A 27,451-nucleotide genomic window follows, 5' to 3' on the forward strand; every position below is an offset into this window, starting at 1 on the left:
CTAGCCATCGTTGTTCTACATCAGCATTGCTTGCTGTTTGGGGTTTTAGGCTGGGTTTCTGTACAGCACTTTGACATTGGCCGATGTAAAAAGGGCATTATAAATACATTTGATTGATTAAATGCCCATGCATGTTATGTTGTAAATGTGAACATGAGTTAAGGCTGCCACTTCAGACTACTCTGGCGTTTTTTCTTGCACTGTACCCAATGATTTATGAAAACTTACTTGATAGGTCAATGTCCTCATTGAGGTTTTACAGACTTGTTTAATGTGTTTGATGTACACACTTTATTAGAATACTTATGAAATGCACATTGTTATATTTGGTAACACTTGCTTATTTTCCCTCGACTGATACCCCATTCGATGCATTGAACGGTAGTGGGTGGAGCAATGTCTTCATAAGGGTGCAAATTATAAACACTCACAAAAGCTCTAAGGAAGAGCTTGAGGCCGAGACATCGGGCTTAATAAAGAGCAGTAATACTAGCAATAGCAGTGTGCTGGTTTCTTCTTTTTTTCTCATTGTGTTAAGTGACAAAACAACACTACTAAGAGTGGTCTTCTATTGTCCCCAGCACAAGGTGCAACTGGGTAATGATCATGCTGTTTAATCTACTTCTTGATATGCCACACCTGTCAGGTGGATGGATTATCTTGGCAAAGGGGAAATGCTCACTAACAGGGATATAAACAAATTTGAGAGAAACAAGCTTTGTGCAGATGGAAAATCTGTTTGAGCTTTTTATTTCAGCTCATGAAACATGGACCAACACTTTGCATGTTGGGTTTCTATTTTTGTTCAATATAATTTGGTTATTTTTTAGATGGTTGAAAGCATAGTGATAACACATTTAGGACTTCTGACTGTCTTTTTGAGTGGGTGAATAAAACTCAGTAGAAAACTGATTGATCAATCTCAACCAAATATCACAAAAATGTCCATGTCGAAATGACAGTGGTGTGCCCAGTGGGCTAAGACATTCTTTTTGACAGGGATCATTGAATCATTGTTTGAAAATACATGCAATGCATAAGTGATGTGGTCTAGGCTACTGTATCACAGGAATTAAGCTAATACTGTTGTTTTATTTCTTTACTTACCTATTGTTCACCTAACACCTTTTTTGCACTATTGGTTAGAGCCTGTCAGTAAGCATTTCACTGTTGTAATCGGCGCACGTGACAAATCAACTTTGATTTGATTAGCAATAAATGCAATACAATAGTTTCAAAGTGATTGTAAAATAATGATGTTATTGGCTCTACCATGCCCATCTTGGACCAGTGCTGCGCAATCTCCAGTGTTTTAAAAATAATGTATTGGGTTGAGCCATGTATGCATATTTTGTAGGCTATCGTAATATTATGAATAATGAAGTATGGTTACTCACATGAAAGGTTGAAGATCTCCTAATCCGACTGACCAACATATCCTCTTCATTAAAAATATAAATGTTATTGCCATCTTCAGGCACATTTTCTCATTGACGTGAAAACAATGCTATTTTCACCTAATCACAAAAATTGACACGCAAAGCCATGATATTGTCCAAACTAACAAATGTCCAAAAGTTTACCCAACCTTAAAAATACTACGTTTGCGTATTTGCGCTATTGCAGAGGTTTTCCAGGTGCACTGTTGTGCCGTGCGCCACCTCCAAAAGCACCTAGCCTACAACTTTTTGACTTGGAGCATTAGTTGATGTGTAAACTACTGGAAAAAAAATGTGTTTCACCAGATACAATGCTATTTTACAGTAAACAAATTGACAACAGAATTTCAGCATGCTTATAGGGAAGGACACTCAACAAGCACTTACACAAATGACTGATGATTGGCTGAGGGAAATTGATAATAAAGTGATTGTGGGGGCTGTCTTGTTAGACTTCATTGGAGCTTTTGACATTATCGATCATAATCTGCTGCTGTTAAAACATATGTGTTATGTTTTTACACCCCTGCTAGAATGCGGATAAAGAGTTACTTGTCTAACAGAACACAGAGAGTGTTCTTTAATGGAGGCCTATCAAATATAATCCCGTTAGAATCAGTAATTCCCCAGGGTAGCTGTTTGGGCCCCTTGATTTTTTCCAATTTACTAAACGACATGCCACTGACTTCGAGTAAAGCCAGAGTGTCTATGTATGCGGATGACTCAACACTATACATGTCAGCTACTACAGCGACTGAAATGACTGCAACACAAAGAGCTGCAGTTAGTTTCAGAGCCCTAAATATTTCTAAAAATAAAAGGATTGTATTTGGAAGAAAAAAAACACTCACTAAACCCTAAACCTCACCTAAATCGTGTAATAAATAATATGGATATTGAGGAAGTTGAGATGACTAAACTGCTTGGAGTAACACTAGATTGTAAACTGTTATGGTCAAAACATATTGATGCAGTAAAAGCTAAGATGGGGAGAAGTCTGTCTATAATAAAGCGATGCTCTGCCTTCTTAACAACAATATCAACAAGGCAGGTCCTACAGGCCCTAGTTTTGTCGCACCTTGACTACTGTTCAATCGTGTGGTCAAGTGCCACAAAAAAGAACTGAGGAAAATTGCAATTGGCTCAGAACAGGGCAGCACGGCTGGCCCTTGGATGTACACAGAGAGCTGATATTAATAATATGCATGTCAATCTCTCCTGGCTGAAAGTGGAGGAGAGATTGACTTCATCACTGCTTTTATTAATGAGAGGTGTTGAATGCACCGAGCTGTCGGTCTAAACTACTGGCACACATGCATACCCCACAAGACATGCCACAAGAGGTCTCTTCACAGTCCCCAAGTCCAGGACAGACTATGGAAGGCACAAAGTACTCTATTCCACATCAAGCAACTGACGCAAGCAGTAAAATTTGATTTAAAAAAAACAAATTAAAAAACACCTTATGGAACAGCGGGGACTGTGAAGCAAAACAAACATTGGCACACACATGCATACACACACAATAACATGACTAGACATACACCTTAGTACTGTAGATATGTGGTAGTGGTGGAGTAGTGGCCTGAGGGCACATAGTGTGTTGTGAAATCTCTGAATGTACTGTAATGTTTTAAAATGGTATAAAATGCCTTAATTAATCAATACTGTTCACTTGTCAGTTAATCAACTGTCTGAGTCACCCAACTATGTAGGTTTTGGGAGGAGGAAGAGAGGTGGAGGGGCACGAACCCAAATAATTGATTTTACATTTCATTTTTATATTGAGTTTAGCACCCTGGGTGGAAGAAAAATAAAAAACCACTAAAGCATTACATGTAGGTGTTCACAGAGTTAGACTAGATTTTTAGTCACCTTACCAATTAATGAATGTGCTCTCAATCATATCTCGTAGCATTTACATTCGATAGATTTAGCACATTTTTGGCAAAATTATTTTATACTCCACTATCTTTCATGAGGACATACACACACTGACCCATACGTACACACACCATTTAATTTAGGTCCTATAGATCAGTGTCAGCATAGAAACATTACAAAATCAGTTGAAGCATACTTTAATGTGATGGTGGATGTGAATTGTTTTATGGGCTCATGTTAGGGCTAGGAGTTTATACTGCCATAACCTGGCCTCGAAATGATAATGCCAATCAACTGCTGCTGTGAGAATAGCATATCCCACTGCACTCTATTTTCTCTCTCACACACACACACACACACACACACACACACACGCGCAAAGCAAAGAGAGAGACAGTGTGATGTAATGAAAACTAAATAAAGCGGGATCAATTTTAATAATATAAGACTGAATAGATCCTCTGGAACTCTAAATTGCCCAGTCTACGGCTGCTCTCACAAAATACATACTCAAGTCTACACTACCACCTTGTGGACTTTGTTTTAGCCAGGTTCAGCATTTTGTGAGAGCAGCCATAGATGTTTTTTCTATTTGTGTGATTGACTGTACGTTTGTTTATTCCATGTGTAACTCTGTGTTGTTGTTTGTGTTGCACTGCTTTGCTTTATCTTGGCCAGGTCGCAGTTGTAAATGAGAACTTGTTCTCAACTGGCCTACCTGGTTAAATAAAAGGTGAAATAAAAATTACAAAATTATTCAAGTGAAACAGTGTCGGATTCCAGATGGACAAGCACACGTACATTATCAAACAGCTATATTCTTTGTTCTCGCTATTCTCATTTTAGCAAGCTATATATATATCAATGCATTATCTAAATTGTGCAGCTGCAGTGCCTTCAGAAAGAACTCATACTCCTTGACTTACTCCACATTTTGTTGTGCTACAGCCTGAATTTTTTTAAGACACCCATACAATATCCTATAATGACAGTGAAAATGTTTTATATATATTTAGCAAATTTATTGAAAATTAAATACAGAAATATTACATTAACATAAGCATTCACACACCTGAGTCAATACTTTGTAGAATAATCTTTGGCAGCAATTACAGCTGTGCGTCGTGCGCAATGAACAAAAAGTAGGCCTAATAAACCCAAAGGAAAACCCAGGCTCAATGCTGCCTGTTAACCCGGAAGCATGCCACTCTTATCCTGTCTGTTTCAGGCGTGTCCACCAAACAATAACAGGGTTTAAATACACATACCCACAATGCATCAGCCAATAGGAGGACGACCTGACACAATGATTAATTAACCTTCACAATGCAAGAAACTCAACATGTTCAGTTCATAAACATATGTATTCATACCAGCACACATATCAACAAAAAGGTGCTTCGGCCTGATCTTCGCATTACTACAACCTGGGATTTAAACATGTATGTCCCCCTGGCATAAGCTACTACCGCATTACCGATACCTTGAACAAACCATGCACTCAAACACATCCACTGTTCGCCTGTGAAAACTCAGACCTGGAAATGAACAGATAACACTCTTCAATTAACAAGGAAAACAAGGTAAACATATACATTTATTTTGCTTAGCCTTAACGATATGATAGTTAAACATTGTAGCTGTAAATTTTGACCAGTATATACACATGATTAGAACAAGCATCATACTGGGCACTGCACAACAAGAGGTTTTGCACACACAAACCAACTGTGGGCGTGCGACAAACTCGAACACACATTTCTTCTCTCTTTCACAGATGATCTTCAATCAAAAGGACATTGCTAACCACACAAATACAATTAATAAATGTGCTTCTCATAAATCATTAACCGTTTGCAATGTTTGGTTATTTAGAATAAGGCCTGGCTTTAGATTAGGTGACAGAGGACATAAGGATGATCATCACAGTATCCATAACAGCGGTGGCTGCATCATAAGCTTGAAAATGTGGAAAGTGGTACTTAATGTGTTGTATTTGATTTGCCACAAACATATCACTTTGTATTCCGGACAACAGGTTAATTGCTTTGCCACATTTTTTGCAGTGTTACTTTAGTGCATTGTTGCAAACAGGATTTATGTTTAGGAATATTTTTTATTCTGTACAGTCTTCTTTCTTTTTACTCTGTTAATTAGGTTAGTATTGTGGATGAACTATAATGCTTTTGATCCATCCTCAATTTTCTCATTTTACATTTGAGTCATTTCATATTCAAAAAGGCACTCGCACATCCAAGCGATCTTTGCTGCAGGTGCATGGGAACAGTTGAAAAAGAAGAGAGAAAAAATAAGAAACCTGCATACTGCTCTTGCTAGTATCACTGCTCTTTATTAAGCTTTACGTATCGGCCTCAAGTCTTCTGTACAGAGCTTTTGTGAGTGTTTATAATTTGCACCCTTACAGTATGTAGACATTGCTCCACCCACATCCGTTCAATGCATCAAGGGGGGTTGGAGTTGAGGGAAAATAAGCAAGTGTTACCAAATATAACAATGTGCATTTCAAAAGTATTCTAATAAAGTGTGTACATCAAACATGTCTGTGAAACCACAATGAGGACATCGACCTATCAAATCAAACTTTGTCACATGCGCCGAATACAACAAGCGTAGACCTTACCGTGAAATACTTACTTACAAGCCCGTAACCAACAGTGCAGTTCAAGAAGAGTTCATATTTACCAAATAAACTAAGGTAAAAAATAAATAAAAATTATCAAAAGTAACACAATAACGAGGCTATATACACAGGGTATCGGTACTGAGTCAGTGTGCAGAGGTACAGGTTAGTTGAGGTAATTTGTACATGTAGGTAGGGGTGAAGTGACTATGCATATAGTCGGGTGGCCATTTGATTAATTGTTAAGCAGTCTTATGGATTTGGGGTAAAAGCTGTTAAGGAACCTTTTGGTCCTAGACTTGGCGCTCCGGTACCGCTTGTCGTGCTGTAGCAGAGAAAACAGTCTGACTTGTGTGACTGGCGTGTGACAATTTCATGGGCTTTCCTCTGACACTGGAAGCTGGAAGCTTGGCCCCAGTGATTTACTGGGCCGTACGCACTACCCTCTGTAGTGCCTTTCGGTCAGATGCCAAGAAGTTGCCATACCAGGCAGTGATGCAACCAGTCATGCTCTCGATGGTGCAGCAGTATACGTTTTTGAGGATCTGGGGAACCATGCCAAATCATTTCAGTCTCCTGAGGGGGGAAAGGTTTTGTCATGCCCTCTTCACAACTGTCTCGATATGTTTGGACCATGATAGTTCGTTGGTGTTCGTTGATGTGGACACCAAGGAACTTGAAACTCTCGACCCGCAACACTACAGCCCGTCGATGTTAATGAGGGCCTGTTCGGCCCGACTTTCCTGTAGTCCACGATCAGCTCCTTTGTTTTCAAGTAAGTTTTCATAAATCATTGGGTACAGTACGAGAAAAAAACAGAGTAATCTGAAGTTGCAGCATTAACTCATGTTCCCATTTACAACATAATGATGAAATTCCCATGCATGTTAAGACCTTCTGGGAACAATGTCTGGAGGGTGAAAATCCCAAAACATTCTCTTTTGCTCAGAGCATTAATTATATCACCTCCCCTATCTGATATCTTGACTGTCTCTATGCCACAAAATCAAAAAAAAAAAGGTAGAATTGTCATGTTTTTGGTCATTAAAATGTTCTACAACTGGATAATCTCTGTCATTTCTCCTGATTTAACTTTTATGGTCACTAATTCTCTGTTTGAGTGAACAAGAGGTTTTACCTACATAACACAGCCCACATGGACATTACCAAAAGGTCTTAGTGATGAGACTCATGCATGTTACAGTGCCTTCGGAAAGTATTCAGACCCCTAGACTTTTCCCACATGTTTTTTAACGTTACAGCCTTACTTTAAAATGTATTTAAAATCCTCATCAATCTACCACAATACCCCATAATGACAAAACAAAAACAGTTTTTTTGAAATAAATAAGCCTTCAGACCATTTACTCAGTACTTTGTTGAAACACATTTGGCAGCGATTACAGCCTGGAGTATTCTTGGGTATGACGCTACAAGCTTGGCAAACCTGTATATGGGGAGTTTCTCCGATTCTTCTCTACAGATCCTCTCAAGCTCTGTCAGGTTAGTTGAGAAGCATTGCTGAACTGCTATTTTATGGTCTCTCCAGAGATGTTCGATTGGCTTAAAGTCCAGGCTCTGGCTGCTCAAGGACATTCAGAGCCTTGTCCTGAAGCCACTTCTGTGTTGTCTTGGCTGTGTGCTTATGGTCGTTGTCCTGTTGGAAAGTGAACCTTCGCCCCAGTCTGAGGTCCTGAGCGCTCTGGAGAAGGTTTTTATCAAGGATCTCTCTGTACTTTTCTCCATTCATTTTTGCCTCGATCCTGACTAGTCTCCCAGTGCCTGCCGCTGAAAAACACCCCCACATCATGATGCTGCCACCACGCTTCACAGTAGGGATGGTGCCAGGTTTTCTCCAGACGTGACACTTGGCATTCAGGCTAAAGAGGTCAATCTTGGTTTTATTAGACCAGAGAATCTAGTTTCTCATGGTCTGAGAGTCTTTAGGTGCCTTTTGGCAAACTCTAAGCGGGCTGTCATGTGCCTTTTACTGAGGAGTGGCTTCCGTCTGGCCACTCTACCATAAAGGCCTGATTGGTGGAGTGCTGCAGAGATGGTTGTCTTTCTGGAAGGTTCTCCCATCTCAACAGAGAAACTCTAGAGCTCTGTCAGAGTGACCATTGGGTTCTTAGTCACCTCCCTGACCAAGGCCCTTCTCCCCCGATTGCTCAGCTTGGCCGGGCGACCAGCTCTAGGAAGAGTCTCAGTGGTTCCAAACTTCTTCCATTTAAGAATGATGAGGCCACTGTGTTCTTGGGGACCTTCAATGCTGTAGACATTTTGTGGTACCCTTGTGCACGTGTACCTCGACACAATCCTGTCTCTGAGCTCGACGGACAATTCCATCAACCTCATGGCTTGGTTTTTGCTCTGACATGCACTGTCAACGGTGGGACCTTACATAGACAGGAGTGTGCCTTTCCAAATCATGTCCAATCAATTGTAGAAATTATCAATGGAAACAAAATGCACCCGAGCTCAATTTCGAGTCTCATAGCAAAGGGTCTGAATACTTAAGTAAATAATGTATTTCTGTTTTTATATGTAATAAATGTGCAAACATTTCTAAAAACCTGTTTTCGCTTTGTTATTATAGGGTATTGTGTGTAAATTGATGACAAAAAAATGATCATATTTAATCAATTTTAGAATAAGGCTGTAACTTAACAAAATGCGGAAAAGGGGGTCTGAATACTTTCCGAAGGCACTGTATATTGTAAATGCCACCACTTCACACTTCTGACAATCTTTTTTTTTAACCCATCGACCAGTTAGGTGCCTTTCCTAGTGAGGCATTGGAAAACCTCTCACACTATTATTGCACACAGAGTGAGTCCATGCAACTTATGTGACTGATTAGCAAATTTCAACTCCTGAACCTATTTAGTTTTGCCATAACAAAGAGGTTGAATACCTAGACTCAAGACATTTCAGCTTTTCATTTTGAATTAATTATTACAATTTCAAAAAACATAATTCCACTTTGACATTATGGGGTATTGTTTGTAGGCCAGTGACATTTTTTTAATGCAATTTAAATTCAGACTAACAAGAACATGTGGAAAAAGTCGACAGTGTGAATATTCATGTGCCTTAATAACAAATTTGTATTCAAGCCATAAATACGAATAAATTGCTAAAATTACGAGTTGGTTTAGCCACAAAAAAAAACAGGAACCATTCCTTTGTCTCACACCTTGGGCCCTCTCTCCCACACACTGTTGCCACATGCCCATAAGCTTGACACCTGTAACATCTTAATGGATAACTTATATATCCTAACTTCACTTTGCCAGGCAACTCAACTTTAAAAAACTCAAAAGAACAGACAATGACTCATCTGTATCCTCCCTCTCACCCCCTTGTCTGTGTTGCATCAAACGACGAGCATCACATACACCGGGAATATTTTCCCTCAGCTAGTCAACATTTATATCTACTGCTACCCCAGGTACCACTCCTTTCATTGGTGCCCTTTTCTTGAGAAGGAAACAATTCACTTTCCTTGCCCCCATTCGTTTTACTTCGAGCGCATTCTTCCACTGCCCAACAGAAACACAAACAATTATCACTAGACCAACTTCTAGTTACCCTCACCGATTCCACCTGACCCAACACCCCCACAGTGAAACCACAATAGGATCAGCCAAAAGGCAAGAGTCCACCTTTTCCACTTCACTCCTACTGTCACATACTCTTCTTCATCCTGATCCTCGGTGCATACCACGGTCTCCGATAACTTTACCACATCTACCACCTCCGATACTTCACCCTCATTCACTTCCATTTCTTCCCCTGTCTACCATTCTTCTTTGACAAACCATCTCCCTTTTTCCCCACAATTTCTATCCGACTCAAGCTCACCCTCTTCTAAACTCACCCTCTTCGTCCCTCAATCTCTTAGACCTCTTCTCTCTCACTTTTTCCCTCAGTTCAGACACAAACTTTCTAGCTAATAAAAAACACAGTGTCGTAAAAATTCCCAACTAATTCCAACACTTCCGGTGCTATCATCCAACGTGATTTGCGGTAATTTCAGTAAACCCATGCAGAAGTGTCAACGATAGATTGGTGAGTTGCTTGAAAAGTATTCCACCTCAAAAAGGAATGAAATCCCAACTGCTAGACATAAGCGACAAATGAGCAACAATTGCACTCAATGGATTTATTGCCACGATGTGAGAAACAAATGCAGTGTCGCCTAACTAGCAGCGCAATGCTAGTTTGCAACCGCCATAACTTAGCTAGCTCGCTAGGTACGTTAGCTCACTTAGCTTGTTTTGGTTAGCTTGTTAGCATGCTAACTGGTTAGGTTTGACAGCAATCAAGATTTGACATGGACATTTTAGCTAAGGTGCTGTTATTTGGATAGCAACATACAGTAGCTATACAATATTTGAGTACCAGGTTATTAGCATCGCTAGTTAACGTTATCTAGCTAGGTAAAGTTAGCTTAACTACCGTGTGCATTGCTAGCTACTATAGTTGTCAACAGGAAAGACTTCCTACACTAATAACTCAAAACTTAAGCGGTCATCTCCTGATCTAACGTTGATATTGGTTAGAGAGAATGGAGAACCACCTTTGACGGTCCTGTTTTTTTTTGTTATACTGGTAATTAGGTACTATAGCTAACTACTCAAATTGCAAACTTGAGTTATAGTGACTCTAAAGCATAAATACAATGTGGCTCCAGCAAAGACTAAAGGGCCTACCAGGTCTGCTGTCAAGCAGCTGGGCTAGAAGAATGCTCATTGGACTGCTGTTTTTCCTAATCTTCTACTGGTACCTTAGCTCAGACGGCGCTTTGAGGTTGTTCAGTGGCTTAGGCCAGTCGGGTGGGCCAGCTGGACAATGCCTCCAGACTGAGATCCACAGGTGGAAGTCACTGGTGGACCGGGGCGAGGGAATCTACACTACTCCCCAGGAGAAAGCGGTCACGCCTTTCGTCTCAGGTAACGGCCATTTCCTGGTGGACATTGACTCCAACAGACTGTGGGTGGCCTCATCCTCCCAGCCCGGCTCGGCCCCAGTTTACCAGACTGAGTACTCACCCATAGTGGGCTTCCACGTCCCGGGGATGCGGGCCAAGGCGAGGGCCACCATGCTCTGGTTCCGCAAAGGGGCTGTCCTGTCCGTCCGCTGCGTCCTCCCAGGGGGAGCCGGCAGCTCCGGATCAGCCCGTGACTGCCTCACCATCCGAGAAGAGTTCATCGCCCACCGCAGCCGGCCCAATGTCTTCCTCCAGAGGATCCACATCAACAACCCCTCTGAGCGGGCCGCCACCCTGGAGGTGTCCACCGAAATGCCCTCGTTCGGGAGCAAGTTCTCAGCCAGTGTAGAGAAGGTGGAGGACAAGGAGGTCGTGCTGTCATCGGGCCGCGTGGTTCTGCCGGAGAAGAACCAGATAGTGCTGGTGGTGGTGGCCACCAATAAGCTGGGCAGCCGCATCCAGGTGGCTGCCAAGTCAGAGTTTTCCGAGAATGTGTTGTCGGTGGTGTGGATGTCGGAGCCCATCGAGTCGGCCAAGCTGGAGGAGACCTTCACCAGGCTCCGATATGGAGCCAAGAAAGAACTGGGAGAGCTGCTGAGGGCCAACGTAGAAGATCTAGTCCAGGACCACCAACAGGCCTGGATGGACCTCTTCATCTCTGGTGAGTGAATACAAAGTTGAGGCTGAGATGCCATGCCTTTTGCATTGCAGTGCAGAATGATGTTGTGGTATTTAGATAACTCTCACATGCTTTCTCATAGACTGTACAGGATGAAACAATTATTGGATGGTATTTGCATGCTACTTGATTATGATGAATGACTAGGATAATGAATGATCTAGCGCTAGATCAAATTACTATAGAGCTGGGAGATATTGACAAAATTCCATATCGTGGTAAATCAAAGAAGAAAAAAATTGCGATGCGATACAAGTGTTGATCCCATGTTTTATGGACTGAAATAAAAGATCTCATAAATGTTCCATACGCACAAAAAGCTTATTTCTCAAAAATAAAATAATTTGTGAGCATTTCTCATTTGCAAAGATATTCCATCGACCTGACAAATGTGGCACATCAAGAAGCTGATTAAACAGCATGATCATTACAAAGATGCACCTTGTGCTGGGGACAATTAAAGGCCACTCTAAAATGTGCAGTTTTGTCACACAACATAATGCCACTTATGTCTCAAGTTTTGAGGGAGCGTGCTATTGGCATGCTGACTGCAGGAATGTCCACCCGAGCTGTTGCCTCCAGCGTCATTTTAGAGAATTTGTCCAACCGGCCTCACAACCGCAGACCACGTGTATGGCGGCATGTGGGCGAGTGGTTAGCTTATGTCAACGTTGTGAACAGAGTACCCCTATGGTGGCGGTGGGGTTATGGTATGGGCAGGCATGAGCTACGGAAAATGAACAGAATTGCATTTTATCGATGGCAATTTGAATGCACAGAGATACAGTGACGAGATCCTGAGGCCCATTGTTGTGCCATTCATCTGCCGCCATCAACTTATGTTTCAGCATGATAATGCACGGCCCCCCAATACAATTAATTCCATTCCCCACCCCCAAGAACCCCCCAATGCACCAACAACCAAGATAAGGAACTAAAGAGAAAAAAGGAAAAGACAGAAGAAAACAGCAAACAACAATGCAAAAAAAATTCAACAAAATAATACATTTTAAACAAAGGACATGAAGGACAACTGAAATCATAACAGCAATGCCAACTGTATATGTTTGTGTGCATGTCTGGCACTATTACATGTATGTGTGTGTTCTTGTATGTGTTTATTTGAATGAGAGTGTGTGTATAATCATGTGTACAAACACCTGCACGGCATCAGCCTGAAACCGGCATTAGTTGTAAAAACACTGCCACTTAGTGTCATTCAAATGTACCTTGTTTTATTTAGCCTTTTTTTCCCTTTATCTTTTGACCATCATTCTCTCTCTCACACAGCACCTCCACTCCCACTTGTCTCCAATTCCACATACCAACCCTCAGCCCATCCCATCTATCTCTGCTGGCCATCCACTTCGGTTTCTATGCAACACATATCTTTCAACTATGCTATGATGTTTAACGTACAATTTCAATCTATCTAATCGAATAGAATCTACAGATTGCGTGTTGAAGATAAATACTTTTACTAAGAGTATTAGTAATTGACTGACCCGGTCTCTCCAGATCTCCTAACAGTACTATTTCTAGGGTCAATTTTAAATCAATGCTATGCATTTTCAGCCATTCCTGAACCTGAGACCAGAAACAGGCTACCTGAGGGCAATACCAAAATAAATGCTTGATTCTGTATCCTCACAACAAAATCTGCAGAGCTTCGATGGTTGTATGCCCCAAATATTCAACATTTTGTTGGTGGCAAGAATTCTATATAATAATTTTAGCTGAAAAGCACGAAGTCTTTAAATCTTGCGTTGTTTCATATATCAAATCATACCATGGAATCGGTACATCAAAAATCTCTTCCCAACTATTTTAAAATCTGTATGGCACAGTTGTCAACATCCTGGTCCTCAAATGAAACTTTCCTATTTATGTTATTTTTATTCCTCCGCCAGTTTTGATTCTTTATATTGGGCAGACAGACCAGTTCCCCACCTCCTCCCGCTGCCACCCGCCTCCTCCATTTTTGGGGCAATGTTGTAATCAATTGGTTGTACTCTTGGATTGAGCAGACCTTCCCGTACAATTCTGATAACTCCATGAAGGACATAACTTTACCATTACAATTTACAATATAATTTAATAATTTCAAACATCTTTCCCATAAATACAGGTATTTTATCAACCAGCACATTTGAGTTCAGCCATAATATTTGTGGTAATATTTGTTCTATCTTTTCAGGGGGATGAAATTGTAGCCAGCTCTGCAATGCGTGTTTGAAAAAGACAGAAAATCTCAAATTTTCAAAATGTCCATTGCTTGTGTTTCTTGGCCCAAGCAAGTCTCTTCTTCTTATTGGTGTCCAGTAGCAGTTTCTTTGCAGCAATTTGACCATGAAGGCCTGATTCACACAGTCTCCTCTGAACAGTTTATGTTGAGATGTGTTTGTTACTTGAACTCTGTGAAGAATTTATTTGGCTGCAATTTCTGAGGCTGGTAACTCTGTAATGAACTTATCCTCTGCAGCAGAGGTAACTCTGGGTCTTCCATTCCTGTGGCGGTCCTCATGAGAGCCAGTTTCATCATAGTCCTTGATGGTTTTTGTGACTGCAAAAACCGTATTGACTGACCTTTATGTCTTAAAGTAATGATGGACTGTCGTTTCTCTTTGCTTATTTGAGCTGTTCTTGCCATACTATGGACGTGGTCTTTTACCAAATAGGGCTATCTTCTGTACCTTATCACTACCCCACTACCTTGTCACAACACAACTGATTGGCTCAAATGCATTATGAAGGAAAGAAATTCCACAAATTAACTTTTAACATGGCACGGCTATTAAATGAAATGCATTCCATGTGACTACCTCATGAAGCTGGTTGAGATAATGCCCAGAGTGTGCAAAGGGTGGCTATTTGAAGAATCTCAAATATAAAATGTATTTTGATTTGTTTAACACTTTTTTGGTTACTACATGATTCCATATGCATTATTTCATAGTTTTGATGTCTTCACTATTATTCTACAATATAGAAAAACCCTTGAATGAGTAGGTATTCTAAAACTTTTGACCGGTAGTGTACATTCCTTATACATGTAAATGTATTAATGAGTTTGAGTATGGTGACATGAATAAGTACATTTCAAGCTAGAATCTAACAGCAAAATAAAAGTAAGCTACCGGAGACAACTCTCATCTGGCTATACCTGCTGAATGGGGCTTACAATAGATTTAGATTCTCCACCAGCAATAGCTTTGGTAGTTTTGCTTGAAATAATATATGTTCATTTTTAGATGTACAGGTTACAAGTACAAGTTTAAAATGTCATAGCAAGGACAGAAGTCACTTTTGCAAGGTGCACTGCTTGGCCGAAGAGAAGATCAATCTGTAAAAACTTCCAAACGTTCAAAACCATTCGATTTTGAGTTGGGGTGGTGAAATCCAAAGTTGTGCTATATATTCATTGCCTATGTCATAGCTAATTTGTAAACAAATATTGATACATTACTAGCTAACACTTAATCTGCAAAATTGCAAGTTAATTCGTAGGTGATGGTGATTTCAGAACCAAAGTGCGGGGACAAAAACCATAGGCTACAATCTGATAGTGTTAGTGGGGTGGTAGATGCCTTGTCTCCCTTAAGGGGCCTACATAGAACATACATTATTTATACCCACGCACAAACACGTACACACGTCAGCACAGAGAGGCCATGAGCTCCGTCAGCAGATTTGAATTTATAATGGAACATTAATATGTTTATGCAACAAATGGTAGTGCATCGAACCGAATTGCACCGATTCGTTCGCTAATCAAACGGAATCGTTTAAACTAAAACATATTGTTCCTGTGTCGGAACGGAGCCCATTTATCTAGATGATTCGTATCGAATCCACATCCCGAATATATCAGGAAGTCTAGACTGATGTCCTACAAAAACTTTCCAGCGCTAGGCCTAGGCTATTTCTCTCTGCTCATCGGGCGCATCAAATAACATTTTATTGGTGTCCTAAACAGTACATACATATGAGATGAGTAATGCCAGATATGTAAACATTATTAAGTGAATGAGATACTGTAGAATAGTATATAAAACAGTACATACATATGAGTAATGTCAGATATGTAAACATTGTTAGTGACTAGTGTTCCATTCCTGAAAGGGGCCAGTGATTTCTAGTCTATGCCTATAGGCAGCAGCCTCCAAAGTGGTCGTGATTGCTGTTTAACAGTCTGATGGCCTTGAGATAGAAGCTGTTTTTCAGTCTCTCGGTCCCAGCTTTGATGCACCTGTACTGACCTCACCTTCTGGATGATAGCGTGGTGAACAGGCAGCGGCTCGGGTGGTTGATGTCCTTGATGATCTTTTTGGCCTTCCTGTGACATCGGGTGCTGTAGGTGTCCTGGAGGGTGGGTAGTTTGCCCCCGGTAATGTGTTGGGCAGACCGCATCACCCTCTGGAAAGCCTTGCGGTTGCAAGCGGAGCAGTTGCCGTTGCAGGTGGTACAGCCCGACAGGATGCATTCAATTGTGAATCTGTAAAAGTTTGTGAGGGTTTTAGGTGACAAGCCAAATTTCTTTAGCCTCCTGAGGTTGAAGAGTCTCTGTTGCGCCTTCTTCAGTCGATTTCAGTTTGTCAGTGACGTGTACGCCAAGGAACTTAAAGCTTTCCACCTTCTCCACTGTAGATAGGGGTTGTGCAAAAAAAAGAAAACATCAAACATGACAAGTAATTAAACACTGATAGATAAGGACAGCCACACATTTGAAATACAACGATATACAAAATACAAATAATACAACAAAAAATATTACAACTACAACAATTGTGTGTGTCTGTGTGTGTGTTTGTTTCTGTGTGTGTATATCCCCTTCACAGTCCCCGCAGTTCCGTGAGATGTTCTGGAACGTCGGTACTTTTCAGTTGATCATCCCAGCTCTACTATGTTGACATATTCTGTTCCCACATCTGCTGTGTGTGTATCTGTCCTGCAGGGGTGGAGATGCGTAAGATCACCGACGCACACACGCCATCCAGCGCCACAGTCAACACCACGCTCTACTACGTCCTCTCGGCCTCACCGGCTCCCCTGCTGGACCGCCGTCTTGGCACTGAGGAGCGCGCCCGTCTGGAGTCCAGCCTCAACTACGCCGACCACTGCTTCAGCGGGCATGCCACAATGCACGCTGAGAACCTGTGGCCGGAGCGGGTCAGCAGCGTGGCCCAAGTCCTGCAGCTGGTCAACCTGTGGACCCTCACCCTGCAGAAGAGGGGCTGCAAGGTGCTGGTGGCGGCGGGCGCCCACGGCGTTATGCAGGGTGCCGTGCTCAGCTTCGGAGGCCTCTCATTCAACGAAAACCACCTTCAGTTCCAGGCAGACCCGGACGTGCTGCACAACAGCTACGCGCTGCGGGGAATCCACTACAACCAGGACCTGATCAACCTGGCTGTGCTGCTGGACTCCGAGGGCAAACCCTTTCTGCACGTGTCAGTCAAGCCCCAGGAGAAGCCCGTGGCACTGTACGCCTGCGAGGCGGGCTGCCTCAACGAGCCGGTGGAGCTGACGTCGTCGCTGGTGGAGGCCAAGGGCCACGTGTTCCCTGTGATGGTGACGCAGCCCATCACGCCGCTGCTCTACATCTCCACGGACCTTCGCCACCTGCAGGACCTGCGGCACACGCTGCACCTCAAGGCCATCCTGGCACACGAGGAGCACATGGCCAAGCAGTACCCGGGCCTGCCCTTCCTCTTCTGGTTCAGCGTGGCTTCGCTCATCACCCTCTTCCACCTCTTTCTCTTCAAGCTCATCTACAATGAGTACTGTGGCCCCGGCGCCAAGCCCCTCTTCAGGAGCAAGGTATAAAAACACAAACACAACTACTTTGAACTGATGAACAAAAAGCTGTCCACAGCAAACTGATTTGAACTGATTAACAACTAAACTGTCAGTTGTTCTCTTCTCGATTTGTTTTTTCTGTGTGGTGGCGAGAATTCACTTTTTCTTCAATGCCTTTTCGGGTGTCTATCTGTCTGTTTTAGCAGAGATATAGTTTTGATGTGTGTGTGGGATTTTGTCTTTGGAGTGGATTTGCATAATTGCTGTGCACCCCCTCGCCCATTTTCCTGCTCTCCTCTGTACAAACCAGAAATTATTTGGTGTGTTGTCGTTTTCTATGGATGAAAGCAATATTTTTGAGAAGTCATTTGACGACAAATTATCTAATTGGAAAGTAATGCACAATATTTAGTGGGGTCTGAAATTATTGACACCCTTGTTAAAGATAACCCTCGTTAAAGGAATAATCACTGTATAAAATAAATAACTCCCAATACGGAGCTATATTGTATGCTCAACAAAATTGGGAGGTTGTATTATTTTTATATTAATACAGTTGCTCTGAGATTTTGTTTCACAAGTCATACTTTTTTTCTCTCAAAATGAGTCCAAAATTGACCTCCCTAAAGATTCTTATAAATAAAGTAGTCAAAAGTTTAGAATTTGGTCCCATATTCCGAGCACGCAATGACTACATCAAGCTTGTGAATCTACAAACTTGTTGGATGCATTTGATGTTTGTTTTTTGGTTGTGTTGCAGATTATTTTGTGCCCAATAGAATATGAATGGTAAATAATGTATTGTGTCATTTTGGAGTCACTATTATAAATAAAAATATAATGTTTCTGAACACTTCTACATTAATGTGGATGATTACGGATAATCCTGATTGAATAATGAAGTTACAGAGGGTCAAAGATCATACCCCCAAGACATGCTAACCTCTCACCAATAACTGGAGGTTAGCGTGTTTGGGGCATGATCTTTAACCCTCTAACTTTCTCAATCAACATTATTCACGATTAATTCAGGAGTATCCGTAATCATGGTAGCATCCACATTAATGTAGAAGTGTTTAGAAACATAGTCTTATTTACAATAAAAGTGACTCCAAAATGACACAATACATAATTTATTATTCATTTCTGTTGAAAACAATCTGAAACGCAACCAAAACGAACTGCAAATGCATCCAACAAGTTTGTAGAGTCACAAGCTTGATGTAATCATTGCGTGCTAGGAATATGGGACCAAATACTAAACTTTTGACTACTTATTTATTATTTGGGGCGGCAGGGTAGCCTAGTGGTTAGAGCTTTGGACTAGTAAACGAAAGGTTTCATGTTCAAATCCCCGAGCTGACAAGGTACAAATCTGTCGTTCTGCCCCTGAACAGGGGCTGTTCCTAGGCCGTCATTGAAAATAAGAATTTGTTCTTAACTGACTTGCCTAGTTACCTTAAATAAAGGTAAAAAATATTTTTTAAAATTTAAAAAATTCTATGAATAATTAGGGGTGTCATTTTGACCCCTACCTCTTTGAAACGAAAAAAAATGGTACTTGTTAAACATTTGCTCAGAGTAAGAGAAGTTGCATTCGTATAATATAATTCCCCCCCCCCCCCCCAATATAACTCAGTATTTGAATTATTTATTTTATACAGTCATTATTGCTCATCTTTATCAAGGATGTCAACAATTTCGGACCCCACTATATTTTGCAATGACTAGCCTTTTAATTTAAGCCTATATATGAGATATGTACATTTGATTAGAAAACGTCTATGTCATTGATCACAGCAGTATAAGGAGTCCTCATTTAAGATGGCAGACCACAAAATCCCAGTTCTATTACTGAACATTTAACTATATGCGCTAGCGTTGTCATAATACTAGTATCGTGTTAAGGAAAAAACAAAACATGAAGCGGACTTCATTTCTCCAGAATAACTGTCCTAATGTTGAAAAAACACAAAATAAGTAGGTTTTTCAAGACCATAGTTTCATCTTTTTCATGTTTTCTTTTTTGCCATGGATCTGGTATCGTAGTGTCGCGATACTGGTGTTGTGACAACCCTAACACGCACTAATGCATCGATAATATAGTCTTACTTGTTTCCTGACGCAAGTTGTTTTAGTCCCATCGATTTCAGAAACAGTACAAGCAACCTCCTTTTGTTGTACCTTATCAGAGAGGATGAGGCGACGTGAGTGGGTTTACTCCACCCAAAATCTGTCAACGTCAAGCAGATCATTATTTATTAATCAAGTGGAGTTTTTGTATGAGGGCTAATCAGTGTCAAATTTAGTCTAGTTAAAATTCATGTGTGAATCTTATTTGATCTAATAAGGTTTCGTAATGCTTAGGTTGTTACAAGTGTACTGATATCAATGTGATACACGTGACTTTGAGAAAATACACTTTATATCGGAGTTGTCCCGGTTGAAATTCGAGGCTAGCATAGAATCTCACTCTCCATTGAATAAAAGCGGTTGACGTCAACACACCTCATCAAATCGAAATCAAATTTTATCGGTCACATGCACATATTTAGCCGGTGTTATTGCGGGTGTTAAAAAAATAAAATAAGATGTATCCACCAATCCAAAGACGGGAGTAGGCGGGAGCTTGACAGCCTGCCGTTCCCCTCTGTGGACAATGAATCCCATTGTTAGTGGAGACACAAGCATCTCATCATTTTATCCATTATCTTTGACCTTATACGTATTTCCAAATGTAAGCTGTAGCTTTTCCTGTCCGTGTGGATGCAAACAAGGTTTCCCCCCAACCTTAAGCCTCTGGTATAGCCAATGATGTGTTTTGTCCCCCTTTGTTCAATCCCTTTACTGGTGCCTTCAAGTCTTCTCTCAATCAACAAATGTACGAATGTGGGTTTTGAATCTTTTCAGTTCTGTTCGCTTCAGTACTATCCTAATTTCTACCACCTCGATTTGACACGCGGCATAATAATTTCAGCAAGAAATTACTGAACCCAGATCGACCCAAGGTTGAGCTTCTTGTGGTCCGCCATCTTAAATGAGGACTCCTAATACTGGTGCGTTCAATGACACACAGGTGTTCTAATCAAATGTACATGTCTCATTTTAGACTACAGGCCTAAAGCGCTAGTCATTGTAAAATATAGTGGGGTCTGAAATTCTAGACTTTGTCTCAAAATGAGAAAGAAAATATGCCCATCAGGCATTTAGCCAAAGAGAGACATAAACTGGAAAACGCTAACGGGGTTAAACGAGGTGGTTCTAATCCGGGAATTTTCCAAAAGCTTCTTGATACTCATCTATCTACAGTATTTGTTGCAAAATTAGATGTGTGTTTGAAATAATGGGCACTACGAAGGATGGACATTTCTACTGTAAGTGGTTGTGCTTTGATTAACTATGACTGAGCGCCGCCAACTAATCCCTTTTCGCCGCGTGGCATCGTTTTGGTTTGTGTGTATTTTTTTATTTTTTGGATGGTGTTTTCTTTTGATTCACTGATTAAATTAAGGAATTAAATTGGTCTCTCTTTGATAACCAATCTAACAATAAGCTTGCTGTTTACTCATACCTATGTGTGTATAGGCACTCATCCTATCCCCAACCGACTTCTAGCTCCTATGCACTTGTAGAGATTTCGATGACCGTTCCAGTAGCTCCACATTGTCTTCTGATAGGCCAGGTGGAATTTCTGCCATATTTCTTACACCTTTCCAATCTTCTTAGATCACATTTGCCCTGGGGTTAGAAGCTCAAGCTTGGGTCGATTTGGGATTGGGGTAAATCAAATCAAATGTATTTATATAGCCCTTCGTACATCAGCTGATATCTCAAAGTGCTGTACAGAAACTCAGCCTAAAACCCCAAACAGCAAGCAATGCAGGTGTAGAAGCACGGTGGCTAGGAAAAACTCCCTAGAAAGGCCAAAACCTAGGAAGAAACCTAGAGAGGAACCAGGCTATGTGGGGTGGCCAGTCCTCTTCTGAATTTGAATTCAATCACTTTTTGACAGCATCCTTTTTGATTTAAACAAAACTTTGCATATATGTTTGCCCATGGCAGTGCTGGCGTTATGGGCGTTATACCTCCTCAACCGTCCAAATTCAATATTGAATATTGATCATTTATCTGACCGAGACGCGCTCAGACAGAAAGACGCATCAATCTCAGTTAAAGCATCCGGGCGAGTGAAACAGCGCCCCCTGTCCCAGTATGTAGCCCTTGTATGTAGCCCTTGTATCTGATGCCTTCTGGACCAAAAGAGTATGGCATGTCATACTATTTTGGTCCAGAAAGCATCAGATACACGGGCTACACATACTGGGACAGGGGGGCGCTGTTTCACTTGCTTGGATGCTTTCTCCAGTGATGTAGTTTCAGCAGAGAGAGAGGCAAAGCGAGAGGGCTCACTCTTGACAAAATCTGTCCAATGCGTTTCTATGGGAATAATATGCAGACCTAAGCTTGTCGCCAGCTTTCCCAACTTTGGGACAAAGACTCCCATTGTTAGGGCGGAGATACGAGCATCTCATCATTATATACAGATCTCTGATTTCAGCCTGTTGCAAATTTGAAAGGAAAGTTGGCGGGTGCATAGGGCACTGTTAGGATGCTGGATTGCCCTAAAGTAAAGTGATGTTTTGCCAAAATTATGTAATTATTCCTGTCTAAAAATATATTTTTAAATAATTCACCAAGGAGCTTGACTTAGCCATCCATTTGGGTAGGGTGCATGGCAATAGGTCTAGTTGATTGAGTTGCGGCTGTCGGTGAAAAGCGTCTAAAATATGTGTGAAGATAATGTGTCTTCACACATATATAATTTAATTTAAAATGTTGCATCATGAAGAAGGGGAGAGGGGTGTGGCGACGATATGGTGCGTCTCCAGAATGCATGCATCAGTAGGAAAGTGCCCATTTAGCCGCCAATGGATCACAGTGTAACGATGTGTCCATATGGTAGAGGCTAGTGCTCTAGCCATAGTTGAGTTTGAACTTTTTAGATTTTTATCAATTTATGATTGGGGGAGGGGAGAGAGAGAGAGGGTTGTTGTTAACATTGTTCCTGTGTAATGTCTGAGTGTGCATCACACATGTGCATACCTACTGTAGACAAAGGTATAAGGAAATTAAACTGTTCCACGAAAATGTGCACATATTAATTACTGGCATGTAGATCGGTAGAAATTGTAGGATAAATTGTAAGCTTCCTCAAACTTGAAACTCCTGAGCTGCGTATGGTCTTTATTATTACACTTATTTAGAACATGTGTGCAAGCGCATGCACACACAGGAGGTCCTGGGAAAAAGTGGGCGAGCCTATGGAAATCAAATGCCCGTCCAACTGATTCATTCCATGGAAAAATGGTCAGAAAGTGACTTTTTGGACCTGAATGCCAAAACATTCAGGAGATAGAGGTGCTCAAAGTTGACCCATTTTGTATACCCTACCATATCATGAGACATCCATGTCTTCATCACTGGATAATATAAACAGTTCAGTTTGATATCATTTAAAACCTTACAAACAGGGTTTTCAAACGTATCATTTCTTGAAAATCATGTTTTTAATAAAAAAAATATATTTTATTTACATTTAACGTAAATTATCTGAAAAAGCATAAACACACATTTCTCATTCGGATAGATTGTAGCTTAGACCCGACTTGACATCATCTGGGGTTTTTGTGTTGTGCCCGCCATCTGTTGAGACACAACATGCTCTTGAATACAGGGTGGGTGTCATTTCAATCATAGAAATCTAATTTATAGAATGGACCTGTCCCTTCAGACCACTGCGATTTAGCTGGTACACCATTGAAATTGAAATGTACATATTAACTTCTAATTACTACCACAAAGATGTCTGCTAGTCTACCCACCATCGAACGTCAACTTAAATGGTCATATCTATTCTATTATCTATATTTCTATGATTTCAATTGGTTTTCTATGGAGGCTTGACTGTATAATTTAAAACGCATATTCCTATTCAAGTCAATATTCTCTGATGTATAGACCTCCAACCATCTTTGGGGTGCCATTTAAAAGTTGATATTTTAATTATATTCCCATTTTAGGACATTTATCAGCCCAAGCATGACACCCACCATGTATTCAAGAGCATGTTGGGTCTCAACCGATGGCGGAAACAACACAAAGACCTCAGATGTCAAATGGGCTCAAAACTACAACCTATGCAAATAGGACAAAAATCTGAGTTTGCACGTTATTGGATAATTGACTTTTATGGTTGTTATTTTTTTATTATTTTTCTTAAATAAATTATGAAACAGTTTGACCACCTATTTGTACGTTTTTAAATTACATACATCTCAACCATTTATCTTTTCCAGTGATAATGACATGGATGTCTTATGGTATGTGAAATCAGTCAACTTTGAGCCACTTTATCTCTTGAATGTTTTGGTATTCATATCCGAAAGGTCACTCTCTGATCACTTCTACAATGGGCCAATATGTATGGAAGGTTTTGTTCAAATCAAAAGGGGTGCTATCAAAAAGTGATTTAATTCAAATGGATTTATCTTGCATTTCCTGTTTGCTCTTCCTGTTTATAACCCTTCCCTTTAAACTCACCAGGTGACGAAGCCAAGTGAGGAAATGGAAGCTTAGGAAGCAGCCATGACATCACAGGTGCAGAGTAGCAGCCAGTGAATTACATTGCCATAAAGTGTGTTACTGTTCATGTCATCTGATTGGGGTCATTATTTGATAATGATATTTGTGTTGAGATGGTCAACGTGTTGATTTGACTTTCGACATGTTGGAGCTGAATTCAGAGAAAAAAGCTCACATTGCCTGATGAGGTCTTTCATTGGCAAGGCAAGTGAAAGTCTGTCATTCTTTACAGTGCTTCCATTCATTTTGGCAGGGCGACCTGTCGGTTTGAATGAATACCATCATCATTCACATTATTGGTCCTGTTGGTAAATGTTAATATCCATCCTTGCTTTCTTACTTGGAAGTCTAACATGGTCTAAAATGATTGCATTGGTAAAGGGTTCCACTATCTAGCTTTCACCAGTGTTGTTGTTACAGGGGATGGATTTTCTAATTATTTAAACAGGTCAATGTCCTATACCCCTGTAGTCTATTTTCTGCCAAGCTTAATATAGTCAAAATTAAGTATTAAAAAAATCAATTTAAGTGTCAATTTAGTCTAAAGACCCATTGATATCAAACTGATGCTAAATTAGCAGGTCCGTCCGGCAGTGTGCATTGGGTCTTAATTTCCTAGTGGAAAAAGTGAGTCTTAATGGTGAATTGCTCTGAGTCTGCCACTCAATGCACTTCTTCAAGACCTCTGCTTCTGAACACCAAACATTGCTACGGTGACCAAAATATATTCACTTCCTGATCTTTTCCTGTCCCTTTACGGGAGATGTAGTAGTCATAGAAGTAGAATCCTAGAATAGGGATATAATTGATATGTTTCTAGTCACTGCTTTGTGCTGTTTCTACCATATAGAATTCTGGAATATGTGAGTTTTCCCTTCCCTTTTTTTCATGACATCTCATGACTGAAATGATTGGCACCCTTCATAAAGATGGTATATTGTGTTTGCATTTTTTTTATTTTTTATTATATTTTATACTAATACAATTTCTTTGAATTTTTAGTTTTTTAATAAGTAATACAAAATATATAAAAGATGGGTCAATTTTTGGCACCCGTTTTCAATACTCCGTTACCCTCCCCTTGTGAGGATAACAGCACTGAGCCCTTTTAGGTACTGGGTTATTTTCTGCTTATCACATCCTCCTTTCAATACCAAACCCACCACTGGTGTGTGTGGCCAAAGAGCTCTATTTGCATGTCATCTGAACATAGCACTGGTTCCAATCCAAGTCAGTCCCAATGCCGTTTAACAAACTCCAAGCATTTACATTTATTGAATGACATGAAAATAGAGCTCTTTGGTCACGCACACCAGTGGTGGGTTTGGTGTCAAAAGAAGGCTGTGATGAGCAGAAAAAAACTCATACCTACTGTAAAATACGGTGGTGGGTGTTTTTTATGGGACTATTTTGCTTCAACTGGTTAGGGCCAACGGCATCATGAACTTTACCCAGTATCAGGACATTTTAGCCAAAAACCTGGTTTCCTCTGCCAGGAGGCTAAAACTTGGCCACAAGTGGATCTTCCAGCAAAACAATAACCGCAAGTACACATCAAATTACACAAAGAAATGTTTTATTGCAATGGCCATCGCAGTCTCTGGACCCCATTGAAAACCTGTGGTATGAATTGAAGAGGGCAGTCCATAAGAGTAGACAAAGGATATCAAGCTCTAGACTCTTATGCAAATTAATCTACCATGATTGAGTGAATTTATGCTCTTAATGTTGTTTTAAATACTCCAAAATGACTAGATAAACTGAGTCTACCAATCTGATTTGTTGTGAAGTGTGAATTGTTTTCTTGTTCTTATGTATTTTTCATCTTTGTTCATATAGAATTTAAGGGCTTTTTTTAATCTGTTATTTTGATTGTAACGAACTACTGAGTGTGCCTTTTTTAAATGTATTTATTCTGATTACACCTACAGTTTGGTTGGATTGTACTTGAATATAATGTAATTTGAGAGAAAATAAAAATGTGTATGTTATTGTAAATTGATTTGGATAAATTACAAATGTATACATAAAGACTTTGAATTATACATTTGTTCAATTAAAGTATGCTGTCAGATAAATTGTTAAACTATTTTGTCAAATCTATGAAGTTCTATTTGTATTCAACAGTGATTGACTTGGGCCGGAGCTGCCCGGAATGCTGTACCTTCACTTCTAGTTTTGGGGGAATTGAGTACCTGCTCCTCTGTAAACACAACGTAGCCTATCGCTTGTCCAGATTCACACACCGAGGCAAAAAAAATCTGATCAGAGCTGAATGAATGAATAGCAATGGAGAGTGGTCATTCATTTTGTTCCGGTGTATTTGCCACTAGTATGTGAATCTGTGAAAGACAGTATGTTGTTCGAGATTACGCATATTGAAAATGTGCCAGACTGAATGACATGACGCGCTGTTCCAAGTTGTCAAATTAGGGTTTGCAAGGTCATGGAAATGAGTTAAATAATAGTTTTTAATGTAGTTCATGAAAGCACACTTTTAAATATGATAAATATAAACTACATATCAGCCATTCTCAGAATGGCCCTTCAGTGTATGTCTGTCGTGCTGTGTGCCAGTGTGAGTGGTCCGTTGCCCGAGGAGAGGGAGCGCGACGTTTCAGCAGCAGGTAGAAAATAATGACAGACCTAACTAGATCACCAATCCAAAACGTAATTGTAGCAGTTATCTCGCTAGTTAATTATAGCGAACTAAGTATTCATTGAATGGTTGCCTTTCCACCGTCACTGTAGAGCCTAAATAAATATGCACCGTTGGAAAGCTGGGATTCCCCTCTATTAAATAGTAATGTAATTGCAACGTTAAAAATATAAGAATAGTGTAATTGACAAATAACTTTCTGTGCTTAGATCTCCCCCGAAACATTACATATAAAAACATGTCTAGTTAGCTTGATTTGAAAGCAGTGGCTTGTATTCATGGACGCCAAGGGAAGCCAGACATCCTCATTTTTTTATTTTTAGATAAAATAACTTTGCTTTCGTCTTTCTGTTTTCAAAATTTCCCTTCAATTCGCAAGAAGCTGAATGTATTTCTCAGGAGAAAGATTCCTGAGCATCGAAACAGAGCCCCCTTTGTCTCTATGTGTAGGCCATCTATCTGATGCTGTCTGGTCCAAACGAGTATGGTAGCGTTGAAGGCAAGGAAAGCCAGCGAGCATTTTGCCTCACTTGATAATCATTTTAAAAAGTATAAAAAGATCTGCTTTGAGTTTAAACTGACACACCAAAAAAACGTGTCAAGGGAAGCCAGCTTGGATTTTGAACCCATTGAGAGCATAAATAATTGATAGGAAAAACTTGAATTGTTGCATCTCACTGTATATTGTTTTTTTTTCTTCTGGTGGCTAAAATTGTCC

At 40.4% G+C, this 27,451-nt stretch overlaps 1 protein-coding gene across 1 annotated transcript; it reads left to right on the plus strand.

The window, feature by feature from the left end:
* Positions 1–9,990: 9,990 nt before the first annotated feature.
* Positions 9,991–26,173, plus strand: LOC139368322 (uncharacterized protein KIAA2013 homolog). Its single transcript, XM_071107078.1, has 3 exons — positions 9,991–11,618; positions 16,591–17,453; positions 24,036–26,173. Exons 1-3 carry the CDS (start codon positions 10,649–10,651, stop codon positions 24,066–24,068), a joined length of 1,866 nt encoding a protein of 621 aa, XP_070963179.1. The 5' UTR covers positions 9,991–10,648; the 3' UTR covers positions 24,069–26,173.
* The last annotated feature ends 1,278 nt before the right edge of the window (positions 26,174–27,451 follow it).

This window comes from Oncorhynchus clarkii, chromosome 16 (assembly GCF_045791955.1).
Source record: "Oncorhynchus clarkii lewisi isolate Uvic-CL-2024 chromosome 16, UVic_Ocla_1.0, whole genome shotgun sequence".
NCBI classification, from domain to species: domain Eukaryota; kingdom Metazoa; phylum Chordata; class Actinopteri; order Salmoniformes; family Salmonidae; genus Oncorhynchus; species Oncorhynchus clarkii.